The sequence below is a fragment of the Haemorhous mexicanus genome, chromosome 36 (assembly GCF_027477595.1).
Source record: "Haemorhous mexicanus isolate bHaeMex1 chromosome 36, bHaeMex1.pri, whole genome shotgun sequence".
In the NCBI taxonomy this organism is placed as follows: domain Eukaryota; kingdom Metazoa; phylum Chordata; class Aves; order Passeriformes; family Fringillidae; genus Haemorhous; species Haemorhous mexicanus.
In genome coordinates, this window is record NC_082376.1 from 232724 (window position 1) to 256540 (window position 23817).

A 23817-nucleotide genomic window follows, 5' to 3' on the forward strand; every position below is an offset into this window, starting at 1 on the left:
TTAAAGGGATCTGGGGGTGCCAGGGGGGCTGGGAATCCCACAGGGATCAGGGGAATCCTGAAGGGATCTGGGGGTGCCACGGGGATCAGGGAATCCCACAGGGATCAGGGAATCCTGAAGGGATCTGGGGGTGCCAGAGGGGCCTGGGAATCCCACAGGGATCAGGGGAATCCTGAGGGGATCTGGGGGGTGCCACGGGGATCCAGGGAATCCCTCAGGGATCAGGGGAATCCTGAAGGGATCTGGGGGTGCCATGGGGATCCAGGAATCCCTCAGGGACAGGGAATCCTGAGGGGAGCTGGGGGTGTCATGGGGATCCAGGGAATCCCTCAGGGATCAGGGAATCCTGAGGGGATCTGGGGGTGTCATGGGGATCCTGTGGGGATCGGGGACTCCTAAAGGGATCTGGGGGATCCTAAAGGGATCCAGGGAATCCCCCAGGGATTGGGATCCCAAAGGGATCAGGGAATCCCACAGGGATCCAGGGAATCCAGAGATCCCCTGGGATCCACCAGGGAGGGGAGAATTTTCCGGGGATTTTGGGGGATTTTTCCGGGGATTTTGGGGGATTTTTCCGGGATTTTGGGGGATTTGGGGGAAAAAAATCCAGGATTTGGGGGGGGGGGGGTGGGGGGGGTGGGAATCCTTTCCTGGATTTCCCCAGATTTTCCCCAATTTTCCCCAATTTTCCCCAAATTTTCTTGGATTTCCCAGATTTCCCACAGATTTTCCCCAATTTTCCCAGATTTTCCCAAATTTTTCCCCAATTTCCCCCAGATTTTCTTGGATTTCCCCAGATTTCCCACAGATTTTCCTGGAATTTCTTAATTTTTCTCAGATTTTCCCCAGCTATTCCAAGATTTTCTCAAATTTTCCTGATTTTTCCCTGATTTTCCCCCTCTTTTCTTGGATTTTCCAAGATTTTTCTAAGATTCTCCCAGATTTTCCCAGTTTTTTTCTGGTTTCCCCCATATTTTCTTACATTTGACCATATTTTTCCCAAAATTTTCTTGGTCTTTTCCCATTTTTCCCAGATTTTCCTAGACTTTCCCACACTTTCCTAAATTTTCCCAGATTTTCCTGCTTTTCCCCAGATTTTTCTGTTTTTTTCCCAGATTTTTGGGGTTTCTTTCCCAGATTTTTTGGCTTTTTTCCCCAGATTTTTGGAGTTTTTTTCCCAGATTTTTGGGGGATTTTTCCCAGATGATTTTCCCTGTATTTTCTTAAAATTTCCCAGATTTTCCTGCTTTTTCCCCAGATTTTTCTAATTTTTTCCCAGATTTTTGGGATTTTTTCCCCAGATTTTCCTGCTTTTTTCCCCAGATTTTTTTTGGGGTTTTTTTCCCAGATTTTTGGGATTTTTTTCCCAGATTTTTTTCTTAAAATTTCCCAGATTTTCCTGCTTTCTTCATTAGATTTTTCTACTTTTTTCCCAGATTTTTTTGGTTTTCCCCAGATTTTTCTGCTTTTTCCCCAGATTTTTTTTGGGTTTTTTTTCCCAGATTTTTCTGCTTTTTTCCCTGATTTTTTTGGGTTTTTCCCAGATTTTTCTGCTTTTTCCCCAGATTTTCCTGCTTTTCCCCAGATTTTCCTGCTTTTCCCCAGATTTTTCTGCTTTTCTCCCAGATTTTTCTGCTTTTTCCCAGATTTTTTTGGGGTTTTTTTTCCCAGATTTTTCTGCTTTTTCCCCAGATTTTTTGGGTTTTTTCCCAGATTTTTCTATTTTTTTCCCAGATTTTTTTGGGTTTTTCCCAGATTTTTCTGCTTTTTTCCGAGATTTTTTCCCCAGATTTTCCTGCTTTTTCCCCAGATTTTTGGGATTTTTTCCCAGATTTTCCCCTGTATTTTCCTAAAATTTCCCAGATTTTCCTGCTTTCTTCCCTAGATTTTTCTGCTTTTTCCCCAGATTTTTTGGGTTTTCCCCCAGATTTTTCTGGTTTTTTCCCAGATTTTTTGGGTTTTCCCCAGATTTTTCTGCTTTTTCCCCAGATTTTTTGGGATTTTTTCCCCAGATTTTCCTGCTTTTTTCCCCAGATTTTTTGGGTTTTTTTTCCCCAGATTTTTGGGATTTTTTCCCAGATTTTCCCTGTATTTTCTTAAAATTTCCCAGATTTTTTCTGCTTTCTTCCCTAGATTTTTCTGCTTTTTTCCCAGATTTTTTTGGTTTTTCCCAGATTTTTCTGCTTTTTTCCCAGTTTTTTGGGGGTTTTCCCAGATTTTTCTGCTTTTTTCCCTGATTTTTTTGGGTTTTTCCCTGATTTTTTTGGGTTTTTCCCAGATTTTCCTGCTTTTTTCCCAGTTTTTTTGGGGGTTTTTTTTCCCAGATTTTTCTGCTTTTCCCCCAGATTTTTCTGCTTTTTTCCCAGATTTTCCTGCTTTTTTCCCAGATTTTCCTGCTTTTTCCCCAGATTTTCCTGCTTTTTCCCATTTTTCCCATTTTCCCCATTTTCCCCAGCCTCCCCTCCCCCAGCTCCCCTCCCAAATCCCCCCAAATTCCCGGGATGGGCTCAGGGTTGCTGGGAAGGGCTCGGGGGGGGGTTTGGGGGTCCCCAGCCCCATCCCAGCCCCTTCTCCTGAGCCAAATTCCCACATTTTTGCAGCCCAAGCTGACCCCGCAGGAGAAGCTGCGGCTCAGGATGCAGAAGGCTCTCAACAGGCAGTGTGAGCGTGCCCAGAATTCCCAAAATTCCCAAAATTCCCAAAAAATTCCCCCCAAAATTCCCCCAAAATCCACCTGGAATTGCTCAAAATCCGCCCCAAAATCCAGCCAGGATCGCCTGAATCTCCCAGAATTCCCCAAAATCCTCCCAAATCCACCCAAAATTCCCACTAAATCTCCTGGATCCCTAAAATCTCCCCAAATTCTCCAAAATTCCTCAAAATTCCCAAAATTCCCCAAAATCCCACCTGGAATTGCTCAAAATCCACCCCAAAATCCAGCCAGGATCGCCTGAATCTCGAATTCCCCAAAAATCCCCCCAAATCCACCCAAAATTCCCACTAAATCTCCTGGGATCCCTAGAATTCCCAAAAATTCCTCAAAATTCCCAAAAATTTCCCCCAAAATTCCCCCAAAATCCCACCTGGAATTGCTCAAAATCCGCCCACAAAATCCAGCCAGGATCGCCTGAATCTCCCAGAATTCCCCCAAATCCACCCAAAATTCCCACTCAATCTCTTGGGATCCCCAAAATCCTCCCAAAATTCCCCAAAATTCCCCCAAAATTCCCCAAAATCCCACCTGGAATTGCTCAAAATCTGCCCCAAAATCCAGCCAGGATCGCCTGAATCTCCCAGAATTCCCCCAAATCCCCCCAAAATTCCCACTAAATCTCCTGGGATCCCTAAAATTCCCAAAAATTCCCCAAAATTCCCAAAAATTCCCCAAAAATTCCCCAAAATCCCACCTGGAATTGCTCAAAATCCGCCCCAAAATCCAGCCAGGATCAACTGAATCTCACAGAATTCCCCCAAATCCCCCCAAATCCACCCAAAATTCCACTCAATCTCCTGGGATCCCTAAAATTTCCCCAAATTCTCCAAAATTCCCAAAAATTCCCCCAAAATTCCCCCAAAATCCACCTGGAATTGCTCAAAATCTGCCCCAAAATCCAGCCAGGATCGCCTGAATCTCCAGAATTCCCCAAAACCCCCCCAAATCCCCCCAAAATTCCCACTAAATCTCCTGGGATCCCTAGAATTTTCCCAAATTCTCCAAAATTCCCAAAATTCCCAAAAATTTCCCCCAAAATTCCCCAAAATCCCACCTGGAATTGCTCAAAATCCGCCCCAAAATCCAGCCAGGATTGCCTGAATCTCCCAGAATTCCCCAAAATCCCCCCAAATCCACCCAAAATTCCCACTAAATCTCCTGTTATCCCCAAAATCTCCCCAAATTCACCAAAATTCCCCCAAAATTCCCCAAAAAATCCCCCAAAATTCCCCAAAATCCCACCTGGAATTGCTCAAAATCCGCCCCAAAATCCAGCCAGGATCGCCTGAATCTCCCAGAATTCCCCAAAATCCTCCCAAATCCACCCAAAATTCCCACTAAATCTCTTGGGATCCCCTAAAATTCCCAAAAATTCTCCAAAATTCCCAAAAAATTCCACCAAAATCCCCCAAAATCCCACCTGGAATTGCTCAAAATCCGCCCCAAAATCCAGCCAGGATCGCCCTGAATCTCCCAGAATTCCCCAAAATCCCCCCAAATCCACCCAAAATTCCCACTAAATCTCTTGGGATCTCTAAAATCTCCCCAAATTCCCCAAAATTCCCAAAAATTGTCCCCAAAATTCCCCAAAATCCGACCTGGAATTGCTCAAAATCCGCCCCTAAATCCAGCCAGGATCGCCTGAATCTCCCAGAATTCCCCCAAATTCCCCAAATCTACCCAAAATTCCCACTCAATCTCCTGGGATCCCCAAAATCCTCCCCAAATTCTCCAAAATTCCTCAAAATTCCCAAAAATTCCCCCAAAATTCCCCAAAATCCCACCTGGAATTGCTCAAAATCCGCCCCAAAATCCAGCCAGGATCGCCTGAATCTCCCAGAATTCCCCCAAATTCCCCCAAATCCACCCAAAATTCCCACTAAATCTCCTGTTATCCCCAAAATCTCCCCAAATTCACCAAAATTCCTCAAAATTCCCCAAAATTCCCCAAAATTCCCCCAAAATCCCACCTGGAATTGCTCAAAATCCGCCCCAAAATCCAGCCAGGATCGCCTGAATCTCCCAGAATTCCCCCAAATTCCCCCAAATCCACCCAAAATTCCCACTAAATCTCCTGTTATCCCCAAAATCTCCCCAAATTCACCAAAATTCCTCAAAATTCCCCAAAATTCCCCAAAATTCCCCCAAAATCCCACCTGGAATTGCTCAAAATCCGCCCCAAAATCCAGCCAGGATCGCCTGAATCTCCCAGAATTCCCCAAAATCCTCCAAAATCCACCCAAAATTCCCACTAAATCTCCTGGGATCCCTAGAATTTTCCCAAATTCACCAAAATTCCCAAAATTCCCCCAAAATTCCCAAAAAATTCCCCCAAAATTCCCCAGAATTCCCCCAAATTTTCCGGAAAAATATCCAAAATTTCTCCCCAAATTCCCCATTTTTCCCCCAAATCCACCCAAAATTCCCACTAAATGTCTTGGGATCCCTAAAATCCTCCCCAAATTCCCAAAATTCCCAAAAATTCCCCAGAATTCCCCCAAAATTCCCAAAAATTCCCCCAAAATTCCCATAAATTCCCCCAAAATTCCCCAAAATTCCCCCAAAATTCCCCAGAATTCCCCCAAATTTTCCCCAAAATCTCCCAAATTCCCCAATTTCCCCCAAATCCAGCCAAAATTCCCACTAAATCTCCTGGGATCCCCAAAATCCTCCCCAAATTCCCCAAAATTCCCCAAAATTCCCAAAAATTCCCCAAAAACTCCCCAAATTCCCCAGAATTCCCCCAAATTTTCCCCAAAAATCTCCAAAATTTCTCCCCAAATTCCCCAGTTTTCCCCCAAATCGACCCAAAATTCCCACTCAATCTCCTGGGATCCCCAAAACCCTCCCCAAATTCCCCCAAAATTCCAAAAAATCCCCCCAAAAATTCCCCCAAAATTCCCAAAAATTCCCCCAAAATTCCCCAGAATTTCCCCAAATTTCCCCCAAAAATCTCCAAAATTTCTCCCCAAATTCCCCAATTTCCCCAAAATCCTCCCCAAATTCCCCAAAATTCCCCCCAAAATTCCCCCAAAATTCCCCCAAAATTCCCAAAAATTCCCCCAAAATTCCCCCAAAATCCCAGCTGGAATTGCTCAAAATCCGCCCCTAAATCCAGCCAGGATCGCCTGAATCTCCCAGAATTCCCCAAAATCCACCCAAATCCACCCAAAATTCCCACTCAATCTCCTGGGATCCCTAAAATTCCCAAAAATTCCCCCAAAATTCCCCCAGAATTCCTCCAAATTTTCCCCAACAATCTCCAAAATTTCTCCCCAAATTCCCCAGTTTTCCCCGAAATCCACCCAAAATTCCCACTCAATCTCCTGGGATCCCCAAAATCCTCCCCAAATTCCCAAAAAATTCCCCCAAAATTCCCAAAAATTCCCCCAAAATTCCCCAGAATTCCCCCAAATTTTCCCCGAAAATCTCCTCAAATTCCCCAAATTCCCCAGTTTTCCCCCAAATCCACCCAAAATTCCCACTCAATCTCCTGGGATCCCCCAAATCCTCCCCAAATTCCCCAAAATTCCCAAAATTCCCCCAAAATCCCCAAAATTCCCCCAAAATTCCCCCAAATTCCCCAAAATTCCCCAGAATTCCCCCAAATTTTCCCCAAAAATCTCCCAAATTTCTCCCCAAATTCCCGGGTTTTCCCCCAAATCCACCCAAAATTCCCACTCAATCTCCTGGGATCCCTAAAATTTCCCCAAATTCCCCAAAATTCTCCAAAATTCCCAAAATTTCCCCCAAAATTCCCCAAAATCCCACCTGGAATTGCTCAAAATCTGCCCCAAAATCCAGCCAGGATCGCCTGAATCTCCCAGAATTCCCCCAAATCCCCCCAAATCCACCCAAAATTCCCACTCAATCTCCTGGGATCCCCAAAATCCTCCCCAAATTCCTCAAAATTCCCAAAATTTCCCCCAAAATTCCCCAAAATCCCACCTGGAATTGCTCAAAATCCGCCCCAAAATCCAGCCAGGATCGCCTGAATCTCCCAGAATTCCCCAAAATCCACCCAAAATTCCCACTAAATCTCCTGGGATCCCTAAAATTTCCCCAAATTCCCCAAAATTCTCCAAAATTCCCCCAAAATTCCCCCAAAATCCCACCTGGAATTGCTCAAAATCCGCCCCAAAATCCAGCCAGGATCGCCTGAATCTCCCAGCATTCCCCCCAAATCCCCCCAAATCCTCCCAAAATTCCCACTCAATCTCCTGGGATCCCCAAAATCCTCCCCAAATTCCCCAAAATTCCCAAAAATTCCCCCAAAATTCCCAAAAAATCCCCAAATTTCCCAGAATTCCCCCAAATTTTCCCCAAAAAAATCTCCTCAAATTCCCCAAATTCCCCAGTTTTCCCCCAAATCCACCCAGAATTCTCACTCAATCTCCTGGGATCCCCAAAATCCTCCCCAAATTCCCCAAAATTCCCAAAAATTCCCCCAAAATTCCCCCAAAATTCCCCCAAAATTCCCAAAAATTCCCCAAAATTCCCCAGAATTCCCCCAAATTTTCCCCAAAATTCCCCAAATTCCCGGATTTCCCCCCAAATTCCCGGGTTTCCCCCCAAATTTTCCCAATTTCCCCCAATTCCCAACTCCTGCTCCATCCCCAGTCAAGGCCGACAAGAAGGCGGCGCAGGAGAAGATGCTGCAGCAGGAGCATGAGAGACAGGTGGGGAAAAAGGGGGGAAAAGGGGAAAAAGGGGGGAAAATGGGTTTAAAAAGGGGGAAAAAGGGGGAAAAATGGGGGGAAAAAGGGGGAAAAAATGGGAGAAAAACAGGGGAAAAATGGGGAAAAAATGGGAGAAATGGGGGAAAAATGGGGGGAAAATGGGTTAAAAATGGGAGAAAAATGGGATAAAAATGGGAGAAAAACAAGGGAAAAATGGGAGAAAAATGGGGGGAAAATGGGTTTAAAAATGGGAGAAAAATTGGTTGAAAATGGGAGAAAAATGGGACAAAAATGGGTTAAAAAATGGGAGAAAACCAGGATAAAAATGGGGTAAAAGTGGGATTGAATTGGGATAAAAATGGGATTGAATTGGGATTGAAATGGGGTAAAATGGTATAAATAGGGATTTAAATGGGATAAAATGGGATTGGGGTGGGATAGAAATGGGGTAAAATGGTATTTAATAGGGATGGAAATGGGATAAAATGGGATTGGGGTGGGATAGAAATGGGATTGGGGTGGGATAGAAATGGGATTGGGGTGAGATAGAAATGGGATTGGGGTGAGATAGAAATGGGATTGGGGTGGGATAAAATGGGATTGGGGTGGGATAAAATGGGGTAAAATGGTATAAATAGGGATGGAAATGGGATTGGGGTGGGATAGGGATGGGATTGGGGTGGGATAGAAATGGGGTGGGAGGGGCAGAGGCAGGCCTGGCTCAGGGCTGCAGTCAGTCTGTCTGTCCGTCTGTCTGTCTGACTGTCCGTCTGTCTGTCTGACCGTCTGTCTGACTGTCTGTCCGTCTGTCTGTCTGACTGTCCGACTGTCTGACTGTCTGTCTGTCCCACTGTCTGTCTGTGTGTCCATCTGTCTGTCTGTCCGACTGTCTGTCTGTCTGACTGACTGTCCGTCTGTCTGTCTGTCTCTCTGTCCCACTGTCTGTCCATCTGACTGTCTGTCCCACTGTCTGTCTGTCTGTCCGTCTGACTGTCTGTCTGTCCCACTGACTGTCTGTCTGTCTGTCCCACTGTCTGTCCCACTGTCTGTCCCACTGTCTGTCTGACAGTCTGTCTGTCCGACTGTCTGTCTGTCTGACTGTCTGTCCGTCTGTCTGTCTGTCTCTCTGTCCCACTGTCTGTCCGTCTGTCTGTCTGTCCCACTGTCTGTCTGACTGTCTGTGTGTCCGACTGTCTGTCTGTCTGTCTGTCCGTCCGTCTGTCTGTCCGTCTGTCTGTCTGTCTGACTGTCTGTGTGTCCGTCTGTCTGTCTGTCCCACTGTCTGTGTGTCCGTCTGTCTGTCTGTCTGTCCCACTGTCTGTCTGACTGTCTGTGTGTCCGCCTGTCCCTCCCAGGAGCGCGAGGACGAGCTGCGCGCCATGGCCCGCAAGATCCGCATGAAGTAACTCCTGAATCCCATTGCCCAGTCCTGATCCCATCCCCGATCCCATCCCTGATCCCAAATCCCAGCCCTGATCCCGTCCCTGATCCCTGATCCCATCCCTGATCCCAAATCCCAGTCCTGATCCCATCCCCGATCCCAAATCCCATCTCCAATCCCTGATCCCATTTCCCACCCCTGATCCCAACTCCAGTCCCTGATCCCATTTTCCCTGCCCCTGATCCTGTTTTTCCCATTTCCCCCTCCCCATTCCCCTTTCCCCCTCCCCATTCCCATTTTCCCCATTTCCCCTGTCCCCATTCCCATTTCCCCCTCCCCATCCCCATTTTTCCTATTTCCCCCTCCCCATTCCCATTTCCCCCTCCCCATCCCCATTTTTCCCATTTCCCCCTCCCCATTCCCATTTCCCCCCCCCATTCCCATTTTTTCCCCTCCCCATTCCCGTTTTTCCCCTTTCCCCCTCCCCATTCCCATTTCCCCTGTCCCTGATCCCATTTTTCCTGTTTTCCCTGTCCCCATTCCCATTTTTCCCCGTTTTGCCCTGTCCCTGATCCCGTTTTCCCCGTTTTTTCCCCTCCCCATTCCCATTTCTCCCATTTTCCCCTCCCCATTCCCATTTCCCCCATTTCCCCTCCCCTTCCCCATTCCCGTTTTTCCCATTTCCCCCTCCCCTTTCCCCCCTCCCCATTCCCCTTTTTCCCCTTTCCCCATTCCCATTCCCATTTCCCCCTCCCCATTCCCATTTCCCCCATTTCCCCTCCCCTTCCCCATTCCCGTCTTTCCCGTTTCCCCCTCCCCATTCCCATTTCCCCCATTTCCCCTCCCCTTCCCCATTCCCGTTTTTCCCATTTCCCCCCTCCCCTTTCCCCCTCCCCATTCCCCTTTTTCCCCTTTCCCCATTCCCATTCCCATTTCCCCCTCCCCATTCCCATTTCCCCCATTTCCCCTCCCCTTCCCCATTCCCGTCTTTCCCGTTTCCCCCTCCCCATTCCCATTTCCCCCTCCCCATTCCCATTTCCCCCTCCCCATTTCTCCCATTTCCCCCTTTCCCCTTCCCCATTCCTGTTTTTCCCATTTCCCCCTCCCCATTCCCCTTTCCCCCTCCCCCTCCCCATTTCTCCCATTTCCCCCTCCCCACTCCCATTTCTCCCATTTCCCCCTCCCCACTCCCATTTCTCCCCTTTCCCCACTCCCATTTTTCCCCTTTCCCCATTCCCATTCCCATTTCTCCCATTTCCCCTTCCCCATTCCCATTTTCCCCCTCCCCATTCCCATTTCCCCCATTTCCCCCTCCCCATTCCCATTTCCCCTTTCCCCCTCCCCATTTCTCCCCTTCCCCCTGTCCCCATTTCTCCCATTTCCCCGTCCCCCCTCCCCACTCTTTCCCGCTGTTTTTCCGGGTGTTTCTCCCGGATTTTTCCCCACCTGTCCCGTCGCTGTCCGTGCAGGGAGCGCGAGCGGCGGGAGAAGGAGCGCGAGGAGTGGGAGCGCCAGTACAGCCGCCAGAGCCGCAGCCCCTCCCCGCGCCACGGTCCGCAGCATTCCCAGCAAATTCCCAGCAAATTCCCGACATTCCCGACCTCCCCCGGGGCTATGGGGGGTCCCTTCCCAAAATTCCGGGCAATTCCCAGGAAATTCCCAAAAATCTGGGAGCCGCTCCTGCTTTTCCAGGGGTCTTTGGGGTCTGTTCCCAAAATTCTGGGCAGTTCCCAGGAAATTCCCAGGAAATTCCCGACATTCCCGACCTCCCCCGGGGCTCTGATGGGTCCCTTCCCCAAAATTCTGGGCAATTCCCAGGAAATTCCCGACATTCCCAGTACTCCTCAGGGATCTTCAGGGTCTGTTCCCAAAATTCCGGGCAATTCCCAGGAAATTCCCGACATTCCCAGTACTCCTCAGGGATCTTCAGGGTCTGTTCCCAAAATTCCGGGCAATTCCCAGGAAATTCCCGACATTCCCAGTACTCCTCAGGGATCTTCAGGGTGTGGTCCCAAAATTCTGAGCAATTCCCAGGAAATTCCCAGGAAATTCCCAGAAAATTCCCGACATTCCCAGTATTCTTCAGGGATCTTCAGGGTCTGGTCCCAAAATTCCGGGCAATTCCCAGGAAATTCCCGACATTCCCAGTACTCCTCAGGGATCCTTCAGGGTCTGTTCCCAAAATTCTGAGAAATTCCCAGGAAATTCCCAGAAAATTCCCGACATTCCCAGTATTCCTCAGGGATCTTCAGGGTCTGTTCCCAAAATTCCGGGCAATTCCCAGGAAATTCCCGACATTCCCAGTATTCCTCAGGGATCTTCAGGGTCTGGTCCCAAAATTCTGAGCAATTCCCAGGAAATTCCCAGGAAATTCCCAACATTCCCGACATTCCCGACCTCCCCTGGGGCTCTGGGGGGTCCCTTCCCAAAATTCCGGGCAATTCCCAGGAAATTCCAAAAATCCGGGAGCCGCTCTTGCTTTTCCAGGGATTTTCGGGGTCTGTTCCCAAAATTCTGGGCAATTCCCAGGAAATTCCCGGGAAATTCCCGACATTCCCGACCTCCCCTGGGGCTCTGGGGGGGTCCCTTCCCAAAATTCCGGGCAATTCCCAGAAAATTCCCAAAAATCCGGGAGCCGCTCCTGTTTTTCCAGGGATCTTTGGGGTCTGTTCCCAAAATTCTGAGCAGTTCCCAGAAAATTCCCAGGAAATTCCCGACATTCCCGACCTCCCCCGGGGCTCTGGGGGGTCCCTTCCCAAAATTCCGGGCAATTCCCAGAAAATTCCCAAAAATCCGGGAGCCGCTCCTGTTTTTCCAGGGATCTTTGGGGTCTGTTCCCAAAATTCTGAGCAGTTCCCAGAAAATTCCCAGGAAATTCCCGACATTCCCGACCTCCCCCGGGGCTCTGGGGGGTCCCTTCCCAAAATTCCGGGCAATTCCCAGGAAATTCCAAAAATCCGGGAGCCGCTCTTGCTTTTCCAGGGATTTTCGGGGTCTGTTCCCAAAATTCTGGGCAATTCCCAGGAAATTCCCGGGAAATTCCCGACATTCCCGACCTCCCCTGGGGCTCTGGGGGGGTCCCTTCCCAAAATTCCGGGCAATTCCCAGAAAATTCCCAAAAATCCGGGAGCCGCTCCTGTTTTTCCAGGGATCTTTGGGGTCTGTTCCCAAAATTCTGAGCAGTTCCCAGAAAATTCCCAGGAAATTCCCGACATTCCCGACCTCCCCCGGGGCTCTGGGGGGTCCCTTCCCAAAATTCCGGGCAATTCCCAGGAAATTCCAAAAATCCGGGAGCCGCTCTTGCTTTTCCAGGGATTTTCGGGGTCTGTTCCCAAAATTCTGGGCAATTCCCAGGAAATTCCCGGGAAATTCCCGACATTCCCGACCTCCCCTGGGGCTCTGGGGGGGTCCCTTCCCAAAATTCCGGGCAATTCCCACAAAATTCCCAAAAATCCGGGAGCCGCTCCTGTTTTTCCAGGGATCTTTGGGGTCTGTTCCCAAAATTCTGAGCAGTTCCCAGAAAATTCCCAGGAAATTCCCGACATTGCCGACCTCCCCCGGGGCTCTGGGGGGTCCCTTCCCAAAATTCCCGGCAATTCCCAGGAAATTCCCAAAAATCCGGGAGCTGCTCCTGCTTTTCCAGGGATCTTTGGGGAGTCTGTTCCCAAAATTCTGGGCAATTCCCAGGAAATTCCCAGGAAATTCCCAACATTCCCAGTACTCCTCAGGGATCCTTCAGGGTCTGTTCCCAAAATTCTGAGCAATTCCCAGGAAATTCCCAAGAAATTCCCAACATTCCCAACCTCCCCCGGGGCTCTGGGGGGTCTGTTCCCAAAATTCTGGGCAATTCCCAGGAAATTCCCGACATTCCCAACATTCCCAGTACTCCTCAGGGATCTTCAGGGTCTGGTCCCAAAATTCTGGGCAATTCCCAGGAAATTCCCAGGAAATTCCCGACATTCCTGACCTCCCCTGGGGCTCTGCGGGGGGGTCCCTTCCCAAAATTCTTCTGGGCAATTCCCAGGAAATTCCCAAAAATCCCTTCCCAAGGAATTCCCAACATTCCAGGAGCCGCTCCTGCTTTTCCATGGATTTCTGGGGGGGGTCTCTTCCCAAAATTTTGGGCAATTCCCAAGAAATTCCCCAAATTCCTGAAATTCCCAACATTCCAAATGTTCCTCCGGGCTCTGAGGGAGGGGTCCCATTCCCAAAATTCCTGGGAATATTCCCAAAATTCCTGGAAATATCATTCCCGCTTTTCCAGGGGGGTGGGGGAGGCAGAGGGGAGGAATTTTGGGGCTGGAAAAATGAGGGAAAAAATGGGAGAAAAATAAGGAATTTGGGGCTGGAAAAATGGGGGGGGAAAAGGGAATTTTGGGGTGGGAAAATGGGGGAAAAAAGTGGGAAAAAAGTGGGAAAAAAGTGGATTTTGGGAATTAATTTTGGTGTTTTCCCGGCAGGTCGGGAGTACAGCTCCTCCCGGAGGTACGGCCGCGATTCCCGGGATTTCCAGGATCCCTGGGATTCCCGGAGATCCTGGGGTTCATCCAGCCCCGTCCCCAGATCCCAGAGATCCCAAATTTCCTCCTGTTCCATTCCCAGATCCCAGAGATCCCAAATTTCCTCCTGTTCCATCCCCAGATCCCAGCGATCCCAAATTTCCTCCTGTTCCATTCCCAGATCCCAGAGATCCCAAATTTCCTCCTGTTCCATTCCCAGATCCCAGAGATCCCAAATTTCCTCCTGCTCCATTCCCAGATCCCAGAGATCCCAAATTTCCTCCTGTTCCATCCCCAGATCCCAGAGATCCCAAATTTCCTCCTGTTCCATTCCCAGATCCCAGCGATCCCAAATTTCCTCCTGTTCCATTCCCAGATCCCAGCGATCCCAAATTTCCTCCTGTTCCATTCCCAGATCCCAGAGATCCCAAATTTCCTCCTGCTCCATCCCCAGATCCCAGCGATCCCAAATTTCCTCCTGTTCCATTCCCAGATCCCAGAGATCCCAAATTTCCTCCTGTTCCATTCCCAGATCCCAGAGATCCCAAATTTCCTCCTGTTCCATTCCCAGATCCCAGCGATCCCAAATTTCCTCCTGTTCCATTCCCAGATCCCAGAGATCCCAAATTTCCTCCTGTTCCATCCCCAGATCCCAGCGATCCCAAATTTCCTCCTGCTCCATTCCCAGATCCCAGAGATCCCAAATTTCCTCCTGCTCCATTCCCAGATCCCAGAGATCCCAAATTTCCTCCTGCTCCATTCCCAGATCCCAGAGATCCCAAATTTCCTCCTGCTCCATTCCCAGATCCCAGCGATCCCAAATTTCCCGTTGTCCCTGATCCCAACTTTCCCATCTCCCCGTTTTCCCAGGAATCCAAACTTTCCTGGTTTCCCAGAAATCCCAAATTTCCCATTCCCCTTTTCCCAGAAATCCCAAATTTCCCATTCCTGTTTTCCCAGAAATCCCAAATTTCCCATTTTTCCACTTTCCCAGGAATCCCAAATTTCCCATTCCCCTTTTCCCAGGAATCCCAAATTTCCCATTTTTCCACTTTCCCAGGAATCCCACATTTCACCATTCCTATTCTCCCAGGAATCCCAACTTGCCCATTTTCCCTGATCCCAGAAATCCCAGTTTCCCCCCATTTCCCCCCTTTCTTCCCCATTCCCCCCCATTTTCCCCATTTCTTCCCCATTTTTCCCATTTTCCCCCATTTTTCCCATTTCCCCCAATTTTTCCCCCCATTTATTCCCGCCATTTCCCCCATTTTTCCCCCATTTTCCCCATTTTTCCCCATTTTCCCCCATTTTTCTCTCATTTTTCCCCATTTTCCCCCCTTTTTCCCTCTTTTTTCCCCATTTCCCCCCCTTTCCCCATTTTCCCCATTTTTTCCCCATTTTCCCCCATTCCCCCTCATTTTCCCCATATTTTCCCCCATTTCCCCCCATCTTTTTCCCATTTTCCCCCCATTTTTCCCATTCTTGCACCATTTTTCCCCATTTATTCCCCATTTCCCCCCCATTTCCCCCCAATTTTCCCCATTTTTCCCCATTACCCCAAATTTTTCCCATTTTCTCCCCATTTTTCCCCATATTTTCCCATTTTCCCCCCATATTTCCCCAATTTTTCCCTTTTTCCCCATTCTTCCCCATTTTTCCCCCATTATTCCCCAATTTTTCCCCATTTCCCCCCCAATTTTTCCCGTTTTTCCCCATTTTCTCCCCCATTTTCCCCCCATTATTCCCAAATTTTTCCCCATTTCCCCCCCATATTTTCCCCATTTCCCCCCATTTTCCCCCCATTTTTCCCCATTTCCTCCCCATTTTCCCCCCCATATTTCCCCATTTTCCCCCCAATTTTTCCCAATTTTCCCCATTTTCCCCCATTTTCCCCCCATTTATTCCCCATTTTCCCCCATATTTCCCCAATTTTTCCCCATTTTCCCCTTTCCCCCCATTTTCCCCCATTTCCCCCCCAATTTTCCCCCTTTTTTCCCCCCTTTCCCCCCCATTTTTCCCATTTTCCCCCCATATTTTCCCCATTTTTCCCCATTTATTCCCCATTTCCCCCCATTTTCCCCCCATTTTTTCCCCATATTTTCCCATTTATTCCCCATTATTCCCCATTTCCCCCCCATTTCCCCCCATATTTCCCCATTTTCCCCCCCATTTTTCCCGTTTCCCCCCAATTTTTCCCCATTTTCCCCAATTTTTCCCGTTTTTCCCCATTTTCCCCCCATTTTTTCCCCATATTTTCCCATTTTTTCCCCATTTCCCCCCCATTTCCCCCCATATTTCCCCATTTCCTCCCCATTTTCCCCCCCATTTTCCCCATTTTTCCCAATTTTCCCCATTTCTCCCCCATTTTTCCCATTTTCCCCCCATTTTTCCCCATTTTCCCCCTGTATTTTCCCCATTTTCCCCCCATTTTCCCCCATTTTTCCCCAATTTTTCCCCATTTTCCCCAATTTTTCCCATTTTTCCCCATTCCCCCCATTTTTTCCCCATTTTCCACCCCATTTTCCCCCAATTTTCCCCATTTCCCCCCATATTTCCCCAATTTTTCCCATTTTCCCCATTTTCCCCCCATTTTTTCCCCATATTTTCCCATTTTTTCCCCATTTCCCCCCCATTTCCCCCCATATTTCCCCATTTCCCCCCCATTTCCCCCCAATTTTTCCCCATTTCCCCCAATTTTTCCCATTTTTCCCCATTTCCCCCCATTTTTTCCCCATTTATTCCCCATTTTCCCCCCATATTTCCCCATTTCCCCCCATATTTCCCCAATTTTTCCCATTTTTCCCCATTTCTTCCCCATTTTCCCCCCATTATTCCCCATTTATTCCCCATTTTCCCCCCCATATTTCCCCATTTCCCCCCAATTTTTCCCATTTTTCCCCATTTCCCCCCAATTTTTCCCGTTTTTCCCCATTTCCCCCCCATTTCTCCCCAGGCACTCTCGGTCGCACTCGCGGAGCCCCCACTACCGGCACTGAGGGACGGAGCCAATAAATCCCTGGAAAAGCCCAAATCCCCCCTGGAATTGGCAGTGCCTGCTGGAAACGGGGGGGAAATGGGGGAAAAAGGGGAAAAAATGGGAAAAAAAGGGAAAAAAATGGGAAAAAATGGAAAAAAAAGGAAAAAAAATGGAAAAAAAAGGAAAAAAAATGGAAAAAAGGGGGAAAAAATGGAAAAAAAGGGAAAAAAAATGGAAAAAAAGGGAAAAAATGGAAAAAAGGGGGAAAAATTTGAAAAAAAAGGGAAAGAATGGAAAAAAGGGGAAAAAATGGAAAAAAAAAGGAAAAAAAATGGAAAAAAATGGAAAAAAGGGGGAAAAAAAAGGAAAAAAAGAAAAAAAATGGAAAAAAAGGAAAAAAAATGGAAAAAAAAGGGAAAAAAATGGAAAAAAGGGGGAAAAATGGAAAAAAAGGGGGAAAAATGGAAACAAAAGGAAAAAAAATGGGAAAAAAAGGGAAAAAATGGAAAAAAGGGAAGAAAATGGGAAAAATGGAAAAAAATGGAAAAAAGGGGGAAAAATTTGAACAAAAAGGGAAAAAATGGGAAAAAAGGGAAAAAATGGGAAAAAAAAGGAAAAATGGAAAAAAAGGGAAAAAAATGGAAAAAAAGGGGGGAAAATGGAAAAAAAAGGAAAAAAAATGGAAAAAAAAGGGAAAAAAATGGAAAAAAGGGGGAAAAATTTGAAAAAAAAAGGAAAAAAAAATGGAAAAAAAGGGAAAAAATGGAAAAAAGGGAAAAAATGGGAAAAAAAAGGAAAAAAGGGGAAAAAATGGAAAAAAAAGGGAAAAAGGGGAAAAAATGGAAAAAAAAATGGAAAAAAGGGGGAAAAATTTGAAAAAAAAGGGAAAAAATGGAAAAAAAGGGAAAAAAATGGGAAAAAAAGGAAAAAAAGGGAAAAAAATGGAAAAAAAAGGAAAAAAAGTGGAAAAAAGGGGGAGAAATTTGAGGAAAATGATGGGAAAAGGGGGGAAATCCAGAAAAAAGAAGGAAAAGCAGGAAAAATGGGGGAAAAGAGCCAGGAAAAAATTGGGAAAAAAGCAGGAAAAATGGGGGGAAAGAACCAGGAAAAAATTGGGAAAAAAGCAGGAAAAATGGGGGGAAAGAACCAGGAAAAAATTGGGGGAAATGATGGGGAAATGGGGGAAAAGCAGGAAAAAAATGGGGAAAAAATGATGGGGAAAACTTGGGAAAAAATGATGGGGAAAAGCTGGGAAAATTGGGAAAAAATGATGGAAAGAAAGGGAAAAAAAGCCAGGAAAAAATGGGGAAAAACTGGAAAAAAGGAGGGGAAAATGGGGGAAAAGCAGGAAAAATGGGGAAAAGTTTGGAAAAAAGGGGAAAATTCCAGGGAAAAGCCAAAAAAAGGCAGAAGAAAGGTGTGGAAAAAGCAGGAAAAATGGATTTATTCCCCGGGGGGGCGATTGCAGGAATTTCCAGGGGTTATTCCAGAGGGAAGGAAAATTCCAGAACGTCCCCAGAGCGCAGCAGAGCCGAGGCCTGAATTCCCAGCGGGGTCAGCAGAGAATCCACCTGGAAAAAGGGGAAATTCCAGGGAAAATGGGGAAATTCCAGGGGAAAAGGGGGAAATTCCAGGGAAAAGTCGGGGAAAATGGGGAAATTCCAGGGAAAAAGGGGAAAAAGTCAGGGAAAATGGGGAAATTCCAGGGAAAAGTCAGGGAAAATGGGGAAATTCCAGGGGAAAAAAAAAAAAAGGGGAAATTCCAGGGAAAAAGGGGAAAATCCAGGGAAAAATGGGGAAATTCCAGGGAAAATCCAGGGAAAAATGGGGAAAATCCAGGGAAAAGTCAGGGAAAATGGGGAAATTCCAGGGAAAAAGTCAGAAAAAATGGGGGAAATCCAGGGTAAAATGGGGAAAATCCAGGGAAAAGTCAGGGAAAAATGGGGAAATTCCAGGGAAAAAGGGGGAAAAGTCAGGGAAAATGGGGAAATTCCAGGGAAAAAGTCAGGGAAAATGGGGAAATTCCAGGGAAAAAGTCAGGGAAAATGGGGAAATTCCAGGGAAAAAGGGGAAATTCCAGGGAAAAGGGGGAAATTCCAGGGAAAAAGTCGGGGAAAATGGGGAAAATCCAGGGGAAAAGGGGGAAATTCCAGGGAAAATGGGGAAATTCCAGATAAAAAGTCAGGGAAAATGGGGAAAATCCAGGGAAAAATGGGAAAAGTCAGGGAAAATGGGGAAATTCCAGGGAAAAAGTCAGGGAAAATGGGGAAATTCCAGCGGAAAAGTCAGGAAAAATGGGGAAAATCCAGGGAAAAATGGGGAAAATCCAGGGAAAAGTCAGGGAAAATGGGGAAATTCCAGGGAAAAAGGGGGAAAAGTCAGGGAAAATGGGGAAATTCCAGGGAAAAGTCAAGGAAAATGGGGAAATTCCAGGGAAAAGTCAGGGAAAATGGGGAAATTCCAGGGAAAAAGGGGGAAAATGGGGAAATTCCAGGGAAAAATGGGGAAATTCCAGGGAAAAGTCAGGGAAAATGGGGAAATTCCAGGGAAAAACCAGAAAAAAGGGGAAAAGGTCAGAAAAGTAAGGGGGAAATGGGAAATCAAGGGGGAAAAGATGATAAAAAAAGTGGAAAATTGAGAATAAAGCCAGAAACAAGGGGGGAAAGGGGGGGGGGAAGCCAAAAAAAGGGGAAAGTGGGGAGAAGGCAGAAAAGAATGGGAATAAAGCTGGAAAAAAATCTGGAAGAGGTCAGAAAAAAGGGGGAAAATGGGAATAAAGGCAGGAAAAAACAGGAATAAAGACTGGAATAAAGCTAGGAAAAAAAAGGGGGGGGGGGGGGATGAAATAAAGTCGGGAAAAAACAGGAATAAATCCAGGAAAAAAGGGGGGGAAATGGGAATAAAGCCAGGAAAAAGGGGAAAAAATGGGAATAAGGCCAGGGGGAGAAGGGAAAAAATGGGAATAAGGCCAGGAAAAATAGGGGAAATGGGGGGGGAAAGGGAATAAAGTCAGGGGAAAAAAAAGAGGAATAAAGCCAAGAGAAAAAGGTGGGGAAATGGGAATAAAGCCAGGAAAAAAACGGGGATAAAGCCAGAAAAAAATGGAGGAAAGGTGGGAAAGGTCCGGGAATGGGGCTGACCTGGGAAGCTCGGCGGCCCCGAGGTTGTCCAGCAGAGAGAAAAAGGGGTGAAAGTCAGGAAAAAAGGGGGGCAATGTCAGGAAAAAATGGGGAAACGACCAGAAAAAGGAGAAAAGAAACAGGAAAAAGGGGAAAACCCAGGAAAAAGGCGGGAAAATGGGAAATAAAGGCGGGAAAAAAGGGGGAAAAAAGGGGGAAAAAAGGGGGAGAAAGCCCGGAAAAAAGGGAAAACCGGGGGGAAAGCCGGGAAAAAGGGAAAAGAGGTGGAAAAGGAGGGGGAAAAGGGGAAAAAAGGTGGAGAGATCGGGGCTGACCTGGAAAGCGCCGGAGTGCACATCGGCGGCGCCGAAGTCGGCGAGCAGCCGGAGCCCGTTCCAGAGGCAGAACCGCGCCCGCTTCCCCCGGGCCCGGCCCAGGAGCCGCAGGAATCGCTCCCGGAGCGCGGCCCGGGCGCTCTGCACCGCGGCGGGGTCCCGGGAATCGTCCCGGGAATTGTCCCGGGAATCGTCCGGGTCCCGGTGCCTGGAGAAGCCGCGGCTGCCGGAGCTGTCGGGGCCCCGCGGGAGGCGCAGGATCCCCACGGGAACCGGGATGGGATCGGCCATGGAGCGGCTGGAAAGGGAAATGAGGGGAAAAAAGGGAGAAAAATGGGGGAAAGAGAGGGTGAGAATTCCAAGGGGGTCCCGGTCCCGGCTGGGATTCCCGGTCCCGATGCAAATCCCGAGCGAAATTCCCGGTCTCGATCCCGGGTGGGATTCCCGTTCCCGATGCAAATCCCGAGTGGAATTCCCGGTCCCGGTCCCGTTCCCGGGTGGGATTCCCGTTCCCGATGCAAATCCTGAGTGGAATTCCCGGTCCCTTTCCCATTCCCGGTCCCGGTCTCGATCCCGGGTGGGATTCCCGATCCAGATCCTGAGCGAAATTCCCGGTCCCTTTCCCATTCCCGGTCCCGGTCTCGATCCCGGCTGGGATTCCCGTTCCCGATGCAAATCCCGAGTGGAATTCCCGGTCCCTTTCCCATTCCCGGTCCCGGTCTCGATCCCGGGTGGGATTCCCGATCCAGATCCTGAGCGAAATTCCCGGTCCCTTTCCCATTCCCGGTCCCGGTCTCGATCCCGGGTGGGATTCCCGTTCCCGATGCAAATCCCGAGTGGAATTCCCGGTCCCGGTCTCGATCCCGGGTGGGATTCCCGTTCCTGATGCAAATCCCGAGCGGAATTCCCGGTCCCTTTCCCATTCCCGGTCCCTTTCCCATTCCCGGTCCCGGTCTCGATCCCGGCTGGGATTCCCGATCCAGATCCTGAGCGAAATTCCCGGTCCCTTTCCCATTCCCGGTCCCGGGTGGGATTCCCGTTCCTGATGCAAATCCCGAGTGGAATTCCCGGTCCCGTGTGGAATTCTCGGTCCCGGTCCCGTTCCCGGCTGGGATTCCCGGTCCCGATGCAGATCCCGAGTGGAATTCCCGGTGCTTTTCCCATTCCCGGTCCCGGTCTCGATCCCGGCTGGGATTCCAGATCCTGAGCGGAATTCCCGGTCCCTTTCCCATTCCCGGTCCCGGTCTCGATCCCGGCTGGGATTCCCGGTCCCGATGCAGATCCCGTGTGGAATTCCCGGTCCCGATCCCATTTGGATCTCCCGGGTGGAATTCCCGGTCCCAGGTGGGATTCCCGATCCCGTTCCCGGTTCCGGGTGGGATTCCTGGTCCCTTTCCCAGTCCCCAGAGGAGTTCCCGGTCCCGTTTCTGGTCCTGCAGATGTCCCGATCCCGGTACCGTACCCGGTTCGAGTGGGGCTCCCGGTTCCGGTCCCAGTCCCGAGTGGGTTTCTCTATCCCGGTCTCGTTCCCAATCCCAGTCCGGTCCTAATCCCCCCGAGTGGGTTTCTCTGTCCCGATCTGGATCCCGATCCCGGTCCCGGTCCCGTTTCCAGCCCCGAACCCGTGTGGAATTCCCGGCCCCGGTCCCGGCCCCAATCCCGGTCTCGGTTCCGGTCCCGTACCCATGTGGGATTCCCGTTCCCGGTCCCGTACCCGTGTGGGATTCTCGCTCCCGTTCCCGGTCCCAATCCCGGTTCCGTTCTCGCTCCCGTTCCCGGTCCCAGTCCCGGTTCCGTTCTCGGTCCCGGTCCCGGTCCGCTCCCCACGCGGGTCCCCGGCCCAGCGCTGCCGCCGCTCCGCCGATTCGCCACCGCCGCCCCCCGGAGACCTCTCCCCCTCACCGCTGCCACCGGAGCCCCCTCACCGCTCCCTTCCCCCTTTCCCTCTCTCCCTCTCTCCCAGACTTCCCCAAATTCCCCCAAATCCCCCAAAATGACCCAAATTCCCCCAAATTCCCGCTCCGTGCCGAATCTGCCGCCCCTCACCCCGCCGCGCATTCGCCGCCGCAGATTCGCCACGACGGCCGAGCCGGGCGCGCCGCCTCCTCCTCCCGCTGTCCCCGTTCTTGCCCCGCCATCCCCTCCCTCGCCCCGTTCCCCTCCCTTTTCGCCCCTCGGTGATTTTTCGCGCAGCCCCGCTCGCGGCGGGATCTCCCCCGGCGGCCGTGGCGAAAGTGCGGCCGTTGCGGCCGTGGCGCGGGGCCGTTGCGGCGGCGGCGGCTCCGCTCGGTGCCGCTGCCGGTGCCGCTGCCGCTGCCGGGGCCTCCCTCGCTGCGGGGCGGCCCCCGAGGCCGCGAGCGATGCCCCCCGGGCGGCCCTGAAGCACCGAGAGCTCCGCCATGGACGAGGCCGAGCCCGCGGCGGGGGACGCGGCCCCGGCGGCCGCCGAGGCCTCACCGGGGGACGGGCGGGGGAGGCCCGGGGCCAAGCGGGTCACGTTCCCCTCGGATGAGGACATCGTGTCCGGGGCTGTGGAGCCCAAGGACCCCTGGAGACACGGTGAGGGGACCGGGGAGACCGGGGAGGGACCGGGAAGGGACAGCGGGGACCGTGAGGGAATCGGGAAGGGACAGCGGGGACCGTGAGGGGATCGTGGGGGGACCGTGGGGGGATCGTGAGGGGACAGCGGGGATCGTGAGGGGACCGTGGGGGATCGTGAGGGGATCGTGAGGGGACCGTGAGGGGACCGTGAGGGGATTCGTCAGGGGACCGTGGGGGGATCGTGAGAAGACAGCGGGGATCGTGAGGGGACCGGGAAGGGACAGCGGGGACCGTGAGGGGACCGTGGGGGGATCGTGAGGGGACCGTGGGGGGATCGTGAGGGGATCGTGAGGGGATCGGGAAGGGATCGTGGGGGGATCGTGAGGGGACCGTGAGGGGACCGTGAGGGGACAGCTGGGATCGTGAGGGGATCGTGGGGGGACCGTGAGGGGACCGTGGGGATCGTGAGGGGACAGCGGGGACCGTGAGGGGATCGTGGGGGGATCGTGAGGGTACCGTGGGGAGATCGTGAGGGGATCGTGAGGGGATCGGGAAGGGACAGCGGGGACCGTGAGGGGACCGTGGGGGGATCGTGAGGGGACCGTGAGGGGATCGTGAGGGGACCGTGAGGGGATCGTGAGGGGACAGCGGGGATCGTGAGGGGATCGTGAGGGGACCAGGAAGGGACAGCGGGGACCGTGAGGGGATCGTGAGGGGATCGTGAGGGGACCGGGAAGGGACAGCGGGGATCGTGAGGGGACCGGGAAGGGACAGCGGGGATCGTGAGGGGACAGCGGGGATCGTGAGGGGACCGGGAAGGGACAGCGGGGATCGTGAGGGGACAGCGGGGATTGTGAGGGGACCGTGGGGGATCGTGAGGGGACCGTGGGGGGATCGTGAGAAGACAGCGGGGATCGTGAGGGATCGTGAGGGGACCGGGAAGGGACAGCGGGGACCGTGGGGGGATCGTGAAGGGACAGCGGGGCCGTGAGGGAATCGTGAGGGGATCGTGGGGGGACCGTGGGGAATCGTGAGGGGATCGGGAAGGGACAGCGGGGGGATCGTGAGGGGACCGTGGGGGGCTCGTGGGGGGATCGTGGGGGGACCGTGAGGGGACAGCGGGGGACGGGGAAAGGCGGCTGAGGGAGGGAAGGATGGGGGAGCTGGAAGCGCCTTGGGAGCAGCCCCAGAATGGCCCAAAAAGCCTGAAAATAGTCCCAAATAATACCCCAAAAACCGGCTTGAAAACAGCCCCAATAATACCCCCAAACCAGCCAGAAAACAGCCCCAAATAATACCCCAAAAATGGTTTGAAAAAATCCAAATAATACCCCAAAAATCGGTTTGAAAACAGCCCCAAGAATACCCCAAACCTCCCAAAACCAGCCTGAAAACAGCCCCAATAATACCCCAAAAATGGTTTGAAAAAGTCCGAATAATACCCCAAAAATGGTTGAAAACAGCCCAAATAATACCCCAAACCTCCCCCAAACCAGCCTGAAAACAGACCCAATAATACCCCAAAAATGGTTTGAAAAAGTCCAAATAATACCCCAAAAATCGGTTTGAAAAA

The 23817-nt window shown here is 50.5% G+C and overlaps 3 protein-coding genes across 4 annotated transcripts in view; 2 read left to right on the forward strand and 1 right to left on the reverse strand.

Moving 5' to 3' along the window:
* CLASRP (CLK4 associating serine/arginine rich protein) overlaps nt 1-16303 on the forward strand; it is a 33047-nt gene extending 16744 nt beyond the window's left edge. The window contains exons 13-18 of the mRNA XM_059872477.1: nt 2322-2661; nt 7334-7392; nt 8748-8794; nt 10243-10325; nt 13234-13258; nt 16226-16303. Of these exons, the coding sequence (XP_059728460.1) occupies nt 2322-2661; nt 7334-7392; nt 8748-8794; nt 10243-10325; nt 13234-13258; nt 16226-16268 (597 nt within the window). The 3' untranslated portion in view covers nt 16269-16303. The remainder of the gene's footprint in view (nt 1-2321; nt 2662-7333; nt 7393-8747; nt 8795-10242; nt 10326-13233; nt 13259-16225) is intronic.
* Nucleotides 16304-17667: 1364 nt separating this feature from the next.
* GEMIN7 (gem nuclear organelle associated protein 7) lies at nt 17668-21578 on the reverse strand. 2 transcript variants are annotated; one of them, XM_059872443.1, is made up of 3 exons: nt 21418-21578; nt 19704-20001; nt 17668-17820 (listed from the first exon to the last, which is right to left on the reverse strand). In XM_059872443.1, the coding sequence occupies exons 2-3, from the start codon at nt 19992-19994 to the stop codon at nt 17731-17733; spliced, it is 381 nt and encodes a 126-aa protein (XP_059728426.1). In that variant the 5' UTR covers nt 19995-20001; nt 21418-21578; the 3' UTR covers nt 17668-17730. The 2 variants fall into 2 exon arrangements, with proteins under 2 accessions (XP_059728426.1, XP_059728428.1); XM_059872445.1 differs by having other exon boundaries at nt 21387-21520.
* A 406-nt stretch (nt 21579-21984) lies between these two features.
* Nucleotides 21985-23817, forward strand: part of PPP1R37 (protein phosphatase 1 regulatory subunit 37) — a 37125-nt gene continuing 35292 nt past the window's right edge. The window contains 2 exon segments of the mRNA XM_059872479.1: nt 21985-22262; nt 22469-22485. Of these exon segments, the coding sequence (XP_059728462.1) occupies nt 22103-22262; nt 22469-22485 (177 nt within the window). The 5' untranslated portion in view covers nt 21985-22102.

Excerpts from the sequence above, each read along its gene's own strand:
- GEMIN7 (XM_059872443.1), bottom strand. The coding sequence starts at position 19,994 with ATGGCCGATCCCATCCCGGTTCCCGTGGGGATCCTGCGCCTCCCGCGG. Across the intron at positions 17,821-19,703 it reads TGCACTCCGGCGCTTTCCAG|GTGGATTCTCTGCTGACCCC; the intron begins GTCAGCCCCGAT and ends CCCTTTTTCCAG.